Source organism: Paramacrobiotus metropolitanus, unplaced genomic scaffold, assembly GCF_019649055.1.
Source record: "Paramacrobiotus metropolitanus isolate TYO unplaced genomic scaffold, Prichtersi_v1.0 Parri_scaffold0000262, whole genome shotgun sequence".
Classification (NCBI taxonomy): Eukaryota; Metazoa; Tardigrada; class Eutardigrada; order Parachela; family Macrobiotidae; genus Paramacrobiotus; species Paramacrobiotus metropolitanus.
In genome coordinates this window covers 75,151-84,232 of record NW_026570482.1, presented here as the reverse complement: position 1 = coordinate 84,232, position 9,082 = coordinate 75,151, and the positions used below count along the sequence as shown (strand labels likewise).

The 9,082-nt window shown below is 42.5% G+C and overlaps 2 protein-coding genes and 1 long non-coding RNA gene across 3 annotated transcripts; all 3 read right to left on the bottom strand.

Moving 5' to 3' along the window:
* Positions 1–6: 6 nt before the first annotated feature.
* LOC129601669 (uncharacterized) lies at positions 7–1,767 on the bottom strand. The gene is made up of 4 exons (XM_055500529.1): positions 1,413–1,767; positions 1,074–1,355; positions 900–1,012; positions 7–830 (listed from the first exon to the last, which is right to left on the bottom strand). Exons 1-4 carry the CDS (start codon positions 1,427–1,429, stop codon positions 517–519), a joined length of 726 nt encoding a protein of 241 aa, XP_055356504.1. The 5' UTR covers positions 1,430–1,767; the 3' UTR covers positions 7–516.
* A 186-nt stretch (positions 1,768–1,953) lies between these two features.
* On the bottom strand, positions 1,954–3,482 carry LOC129601667 (uncharacterized). The gene is made up of 3 exons (XM_055500526.1): positions 2,738–3,482; positions 2,347–2,678; positions 1,954–2,276 (listed from the first exon to the last, which is right to left on the bottom strand). The coding sequence occupies exons 1-3, from the start codon at positions 2,980–2,982 to the stop codon at positions 1,954–1,956; spliced, it is 900 nt and encodes a 299-aa protein (XP_055356501.1). The 5' UTR covers positions 2,983–3,482.
* A 967-nt stretch (positions 3,483–4,449) lies between these two features.
* LOC129601671 (uncharacterized) lies at positions 4,450–7,309 on the bottom strand. Its single transcript, XR_008692267.1, has 3 exons — positions 6,650–7,309; positions 5,127–6,428; positions 4,450–5,066 (listed from the first exon to the last, which is right to left on the bottom strand). It is a non-coding gene; the product is annotated as an uncharacterized LOC129601671 (long non-coding RNA).
* Between the last annotated feature and the right edge of the window lie 1,773 nt (positions 7,310–9,082).

Here is a 9,082-nt window from a genome sequence, read left to right as displayed (position 1 = left end):
AGAAAACGGACCTTATATAAACACAAGATGGCGACGGCTTACGTCATAAACTGGAGTTGGGAGCTGCACCTGTCAACTGTAATATCCGGTTGCACTTTATAACTACAGTTCCCAACTCCCACACATGAATCATCACAACTGTACACTGTATATATTTCATACTGTATGAAACACGCTACATGTATGCAGTACTAACATCCGCACACAACTCGATAATATTATCATTACACAAAATTTTAATTTTTTGGTTGTATTATATAATGGGTTGTCTGGATTGTGTTTTCAGTTTAAAGTAAGTATTAAAGGCGCCAAATCATAATAAATCACCATACGTAAGCAAGAAAATATACTATCAAAATGGCACGCATAGTGTGTAAAAAGAACTTTTGCGAAGCAGTTATGGGATCATGCATTATTCTAATGTTAATTTTAATAATATTGCTCGAGGCCTTTTTCGGAGTAAGTCATAATATGAAAACCGGTATCAACAACTGCTCAGCACTGGCAGTTGAAGATTTAATCAATGGAAACGTCACCCCATGGTCGAGTGTTAAATTCCGTGTCGACAATTCGACGCTTTGAATATGTAAGTCGAAACCGTTTATTTATTTCTTTTGCGGAAACCTCCGATTTACGCTTATTCCGCGTAATGTTAAACGGATAGTTCACGGTAATATCATTTGGCTGGTCTTGCGGTGCCAGGCTTTCGAACAGCATTTCCTTCAGGCTTTCGAGGTTCAACTGTTTCCTGGCTTTCCTTGTTAAGGTAAAGCCCTTGACCTTTATCGTCTCATTGCCAGTGTTGGTGCGGTACGCGTAGCTTTTAGGCCCTGAAAAGAATGAAGTATAAATATTTATAAGCTGTACCGTAAAACAGCTTAACGTAAATCCGAATGTACCGAGTGCAACAAATTCATTGATGTGCTCATTAGGCTCCAAGGACGATGACAAATCTCCTAAACATGTCCCCACTGGCGGATCAGGCAAATCATCAGTGTGAATATAAAAGATACTGTCTGCAAAATGCACAGATAGAATTACAATATGAAAGACAGTTTCTTGAAAATCTGTACTTGCCAGTATCATGATATAACAAGCGGTCTCCAACCATTTCCATAAACTTCAACAAGTGCAACCGCGCATATGCTGTTGTGAATGCCGCAATGACAACATTTGTCTTTTTGCTCGTTGGGATGTAATCTTTTTTAGAACGGTATTGAACCGCCATTACTTCATCAGTCACCAAGTCGAATCCGGCAACTTCGTATTTATTGGAAAACAAATAATCATGGAAAATCTCTTTCTTTTCAACAAAAGCGGTGTTGGATCTGTCTTCCTGCTGGCCGAATTTACCCCTGTAAAAAGAATCAGAATTAAAAGTGAATCTTGCCAATCGAATTAATACTCTTTACCAAAAACTATTCAGCATAAGTTTGGACAACGCTCTTAGCCCATCTTCGCAATGTTGTTTTTATCCAATAAAATATTTTCTTTAATAAGAAACTCTTCAATATATCTGTCTTTGTCTTCCTCTGTTCGACAGTTCGGTGGATAGCCTGATGCCTCTGTTTTAAGCTTCAAAAACAGATCTATGTATTCTCTGAATAAATATTGCATCTGCTCTGGATAATGCCAAACAGAGTAAATCTTTTCAATGCGGTAGCCAGCTTCTATCGCGCGGTGAATTTCTGGTGTACACCACGTTCCTTCCAAAGCCCTGTCATCATCTTCATGGCAGCACGGTGTGTTCACGCGCTCCTGTACGCATTTGGCACATAACGGAAATGTAAGCTTGTCGGTTCTGTACGGCAGTACAGGGAGAAAATAATGACGGTGGTGGAATGATACGGCATTTCATCACTCGAATATGCTTTCCACAGGCGGGAAGTCCTTTGTGATAATGACAGGAGCTCCCACTGGATAAGGCAGATTTTATTGATGTAAGGGTACTCGCTAATAACGTCGAGGAATAGATTTTTCGCCTGGCGCACATTTGTGGTACAGTTTGATAGCGTTTGTTCGGCCACCGGTGAATGCATCTCGTGGGTGCATAGGCTCTTCAACTTTTGCTAACTCGATGACTCGTTTGAATTTCATGTCTGCTGCTAGGCGCGCATCGTATTCGTGCTCCCAGATTGAAACAAGAGCATAACCCATAGCTTTTATTGCGTCAAGGCGTGAGTCAGTCGCTTTGTTGATTTCTTCCATGGGGCGATTAAGAAATGGATGCAGTGTACTTTTCGTCGTGCAGTCGCTGCAACCGTGCCACATACAACCTTAAAAGAACAATCACAATCATATCAAAACTTTCTGTATTTGCTAAAATTCGTTGTTCATCTAATTTACCTAGAAACTCATAAACGGTTTTATTCCTTGGGTCGAAACCATCTACTGTCCAAGGGCCGATTCGGACCTCGCGCTGGAGTTGTATATCGTTGTCCATTTCAATCCATCGGAGCCAACGATCTCCTTTGGCCGAAGATTTTTTACCTTGTCCAGGGGGGCCAATCAGCGCAATTTGGTTTTTCTTTAACATCCGCGCTCTCCAAAAATAATTACACATTCCAGGGGTGGTAAGGCCTGAAGCAAATGGACACAATCCATTCGTCACTTGTTGGAAGAGAGTTCGAAACTTCTCACATGCTTGTTGGAGAACAAGAACATCTTGCGAACAATATCTATAACAGAGCTAAATAACTAAATACGGCGGCCGGAGTAAATGACATATTATACATACCCAATAAAGTGAGCATTAAAGTCAAATTGATTGTTGTGACGGCGTCGCTCTTTACGGAACCACTTTATGAAACGTTTACGTTCTTTCTTTTTCATGAGCTGGTAACCGTAATCGTGTCGATCTGGCCATGGAAGAATTTTGTTCCAATTTTCTGGCTGATTAAGTTTGTGAGGAAAGTCTCCTTTGGTTTCTTGCAAACCGAATGCTTTGGCAAAATTTTTTAACGATGACGGCACATAATTCATAGAGTCACGGAATTTTATTTTGAAGTTTTGAAATATCCATCTGCACAACCTTGCTCCCGTTAAAAATCAATGGGTGTGGAATAATTCCGTTCTTGATTAGATAGTTTAGCAGAAAATACCCGTCAAATCCCTAAAAGTATCTTTTTGTCAACAAAAGCTTATGATTGCTTATGAAGTTTTGACATTGTTTACCTTTAAGTTGTGTGCAATAAAGGTCTACCCACGAAAGCGTTCGCTAAAGATGAATTCCCCCAAAGCACTTGAAATATCACCGCTAATATTTCCATCTTCCGGAAGGACAAATTTCTCGTCTTTTGTTGCTATGACCGCTAAATTCACTTTGAAATCACCTGCCTCATCTTGAAACGTTTCAAGATCAAAGTACGCTAGCTTATCGTTTAGGTGTTTAGCCTTTTCTCTGTCTGTGAGCTCAATGGGTTGCATGTAGCATATATGGTTGTCTTCGGGCATGTAGAACAAGGAGCACGTTGGGCAAAAAACTTCACCACACCGATGTTGTTGGTCGTCAATATCCAGTTCAATATCATCGTTTTCCTTGTCGCCGTCATCGTAAAGCGGATAATTTTGTGGCAAGTCATAATTGGTCCTCATTCGACGATTCACCATGGAAATAAACGATTTACATAATTCACAAACAAAGAACTTTGCGCAGATTGGACTGCTTCCCGACTTATGCGTGTTAAAACTTTCTTGCCCATGGAAATCGCGATTACAGTCAGGACAGTGGATGTTCTGAAGCTTGTCCATAGGGCAGGATACAGATAAACACTGATGACACTTGAACTCACATCTGTGGTTCTGCCTTTTGTTGTAGCCCTTCATACAGCGGTAGCAATAATACTGTTGTTCAAAATACGCGGGCAGGGATGTTAGCACGTCAAAATGATGATCATGATGCAGCAGCATGATCCGTTTTTCACAGTACGCGCCGCAGTACACAATTGAGTTTCCATGGTCCACCGAGACTACAATAAATTGATAATTTGGTAAAGTGATTTCAAATCGAGGGATATCCTCCACACTGAATTCTCTATCTGGCATTTGCGCAGCCTGCAGCAACTCCTTGGTCTTTTCCGTCTGCAACTTCTTCGTTCGGTAAAGCTTTGTATACATTGTTTTATCGCCATCTGCATGCGCCTTAGCGACCACAATAGCTCGCGCCATACACAAGCACTCCGTGTTGCGGATTTGTGTAATGCATTGGTTCTTGTCCAGTATTTGACATAACAGCTTCGAAACATTTTTTCTGCACGACCCAGTTGGAATATCCGCATGCTGCACAGACAATTCAAAAGATTCATCCAATAAAAACGCCTGATTTGAATTCAAGATTCTCCGAATCGTTGTCATCCATCTTTCAACACTCAGCTGATCGCGTTGGATAGGTGGCATCCAAATTGGGTATTGCAGTGCGTTTTGATACAAGCGAATTCTAACCAAATTGTGGGCTGGAATTGCCGAAATCACGGTATCCAGAATGTCTTTCAATAAAAGTGTTATGGTTTTAATCGCGTATTTAAATGAAAAATTATCCAGACCGTGTATCACACATTTATAGGTTTCAAACGACACTGAAAATTTCTGTGAATATTTAGCTCCCGTTTTTTCCAACTCATAATAATCTTTAATATCATACAAATCCGGATCAAGTTCTTCTAGGTTCTGTACTGGCACATCGACCGGAGCCGGAGGTATAAAATAATTGTGATCGAGAAGCGCATAATTATGATTGAAAAGAGCACTATCAGCAAAGTCAGTTTCAGCACTGGTGCCGGGGTCAAACAATTCTGCGGATAAGTCAGGGTTTGCGCCATGATGAAGGCAAAATATGGCCAAAGAAAGTTGCTAGCGACAAAGATGCCACTTTATATAACTGACTTGAACGAGAACAAATTCCCGCACAGCATTTTGTAACGGGGTACAGTTAGTTAAGCAGTTTACACTGATTCATGCACTAGAAATTCTTGGCGTGCTAATATCCGCGTGAGTACTTTCTTCACTGCAATCGGTATCGGTGGGAAATACAGCACCACAGCGGATGCAGCGTCTGTTACCTCGGTCATCTGCAATAACATAGACCCCTTCGAAATCTTTGTAAAAGAGCGAAATATATTTGCGCATACCCCAGTAAGAATTCTTATCTGGTCTTGATCTGCGGCAGCGTCGTTGCTGTCGAACGTGACCTTTTCTTCTGGAATCGGCATACGGCAAAGCAGGCATTTCGTACGACTTTTTAAATGGTGTCCAGCATCCAGTTAGAGTAAGCTTGAGCTTTATTAGGACTGTAACACTTGTCGTTGCATAGATCGGCAAAACGCGGACAGCCCAGTGTATCAAGATTAATGACATCAGATTTAATCAGTTCTTGAAGAATAAGACACTTTTGCCCCCCTTTTGCATAGAAAACGACATCGGCAGGATCGTCAACGTAGCGAAGATAATTTTTAAACGCTCGACTTATCTGCTGTTCTAACTCTGAAAGCTTTATCGAACACAGCATCAATATCCGAAGAACAAACGCCATATTTATTTACAATGTAATTGCTTGGCGCTAGCGCAAATGTGGTATAATAAAGGCAATAAAATTCGACAGAACTTATTGCAAGTGACGTAATAATTGGCTTCCCATTAAGCGCATACCACTTAATGTCTACAACAATATGGTAAACCATTTTTGAACAGAACAGCTTTAGAAATCGTTAATTTCCGCTGCGTAATGAGATGAAAACTGTGTTGCATCTGAAAATTGTCCACTGACTGGGGTATTTTATGTGCATCAAAACAGATGCAGCGCGAAGTCACGCTGGACCGCAAAATATTTTGGTGCACAACAAATTATTTTTAATCATATACAAACAGTACGTGAAAAATCTGGCGTTGATGACGTGACTTTATTGCATTATCTGGCGGAAAACAGACTGAATAAGCAAAGAGTTATCACGGACAACAGTTTTTAAATTAAAATAATAATTAACATAAGCACAAACCATTCGATCATTCGAAGCTTTGCTATTGGTAAATAAATGAATAAGAGAAGTGAATGACTCGCCGGAGCATCGTTTTAGAATAAAAAAGCAGCAGTACTGTCCACAAACGGTACTCCATTCCATTTGTAAACGATGCGCTTGTGAAATAACTATGCCCGCGTTCTTGCAAAAAGTTTCAATGTGGTGACCGTAGTAATGCGGTTCATGACCGTAAGAGTCAAAATATTCCAGCTGTCCTGGTGTAGCCTGGTAGAACGCCAGCCAATGCGAGCCAGGTTTCGCAGCTTCGTCAGTATTGACAACGCATGCCCATGGTAGCTTGGCTGGCAGCGACGATGGTAGCATATCCGCAGCGAATACACCAATGAAAGCGTCTCTCGTCACGGTACTTGAACGTAGCACGTAATCAATCTCAGCAGTGTCCATTGTAGTGCCAATCTGCATTAAAAATAAAATTTTAAATTTTTTTTTTAAACTTTGTCCTGTAAACAACGGGCGACCGAGAGCGCGAAGCGCTCCGGTCGCCCATTGTTTACCATTTCCGTAACGATTCACTTCAGCGTCAATAGGGGCCGACGGCGCGCCCACCCCCGCTGGCGACCCTGAAGCTTACCGCGCAGGCAACAACACGATATTTTTTAAGGCTTACAAACACTTACGTTAGGTTTTTACGCCGTAAAATCCGCAATGAGCTGGCGATGTGAATTGACTTCAATAATATTATCCCACACCATCATCGTAATGGCCATAATTGGTTCAGTTAATTGGGCGGCGAACTGCAGGCGGATTGATAGATTTCCCTGGCGCACGGTGCTCATCGGTCCCCGGCCTGTCCGTGAAGGTGTCAGATCGAATCCCCAAATAGCAAATCCTTCCGCAAATGCTTTACGGTCGAAAGGCAGCGCCTCGTCCGGTGCGTGCAAGCGGCCAAGCGTCTCCAACAGACCGTCATATGATTGCAAATAATCACCCGTGGCGAAATTTGGTCGGTAGGCTTGTGCGGGGTACGATTGTCCGTCGACTTCGACACTTATATAGTTGAGGTTGAAATGTTCAAAGTTAAATGGATTACCTCGGCGCAGCCCGTGAAAACTCGAGCTTTTCACAAATCCCACAAAAACACATTTGGGTACTGCTCCAATATGTAAATTAGCCAGCACCGTGCTCTGAATCGTTCCAATATCATTAACACGCATACACACTCGCTCAATAGGGTATTTCACAGTTTTTGTTGATAATTGGGCAGTAAGCGCAGACAAATATGCCGGATTGGGCACGAAGCGTTTGACGTACAGCCGCGGATTGCGAATGTATGCTTTAAAAGTATCCACTGGAAGATTGGCATATGACCGCAGGTAGAATTCCGGCTTATTCAAAATGAGGCGCACATGTAGCGGTACACCTTTGATTAAATTTTTTCCCTGCTGAAAAATGTCCGTACATAATTTGGCGCTGAATGGGACGTACTCGTTGGTCACAAACATGGCTTTCCGCGTTACTTCTCCAGCGTTATTGGCATGATCTTCTAGGTACCCGGGGGTGTCTATATAAAATCCAGCACTTGTTGCCTGGCTTTTTAGGGCAGCCGGTGTGTAACCCAACAAATTTTCCAAGTAAGCTCGGTAGGCATACAATGGGGTCGAATTAGTTATCAGGCGGTTGGCCATTGTTACCTCTACCGAGCTGAATATAGAATGCGCTATCAAGTTCACTGGTGCTACCAGATCCGTGTTTTCAACATGCGTAGCCGCACCAAGTCCTGCAATTTGCTTTTTGATTGCAATATCCATTTCTAGCGTAATTTCCGGTAGCACTAGCAGCGCCGACGTTGATGGGGAATGTAAAAAGAAATTTCCCCAGAACTAATTTCTTCTGTTTGGCCAGAGGTCGGTAAAATGCGTTCTTCCTCTGTCCGCACAAAATCCGCTAGAGTGGCCGGAACGGAGAATAAATCCGACTCGACCTGCATAGCTGGTACACTTCCTTCCGGAATAAAAGCCATTTTAAAATGCGTCCTCAAATTCTCTTGGAGGAATCCGTTTAAGCCGTTTAAGTCGGAAACAAGGTTTCTTTATCTTCTTTGTCCTCTTGTGCTGCTGCTTGAGCCGTTTAATGCCTCCTTGCTGTTGAGGTTGCGCAGTTAACGCTTCCGAAATTTTCTCTCCTACCTTCCTGGATGTCTCACTAAGAACTGTTGTCGCTGCGTCGCGTAAGTGAGGCTTTGCTGCTTCCATTGCTGCTCTGGCATGTGGTGCCGCTGCTTTAATAACCGGGGCAGCAAAATGCGCTAACTTACTAAACATTGCGCGCAGAAAATTGGGCAGCATAAATCCACTGCCATTTTGGATTAAACTCCCGCGATAGCGTGTCATGACGGTTCCATAGCCATGCTGGCTACCAGCACCCGTGGCGGCCCCCGAAAATAAATCCAGATAGAACGATGGTGACGGCTCAAAGAGGATTACTGGCATTTTTTAGCGATAGTTATACTGGATGGGCCGAAAATGTAGCTTTACCATTGACTTTCCAGTCTGAAAAATTGCCGCTTCTCCGAGATCAGTTGCAATGTTGATATCAATAGTGTCCAGTCGATCGTATAAAACAGGTAGATAATGTGGATCCTCAAACCTTTCCGAAACAATTTCGAAGCGAGGAACACTTGCTTTAATGGGGAAAGCGCGCAAAAGCTGCATAGTTTCATCGCCCACAATATTGTAGTCGCACTTGTTGCAGTAGACAAAAATTGATTGGTTCCCAATGTGCATATTTACGGGCTTATCTGCTGTCATTGTTATAGACGTCTCCAACAGCTGCAACTCTGCCAAGGCTTTCAGCTGGTCGGACAGTGTTGTAGCTGCGGAAGCAAAATTCGTTTTTTCCATCAAAAAATTCTCATATTGTTCAGACTGTGCAGCAGAAAATCGTCGTTCTTTAAATCCAAGCATACGGGATAGATGCAAAGATGAGGGAGGAAAATCCAGAAAAACACGTACGCTGGGAAATTTCACTTTGAGCTTGGGCTCGGTTGCTACTAATTCTAGTTGGAAAGCCGCCTGTTTTCCGCTGCAGAATCGCGAAATGGCTTTAACCGT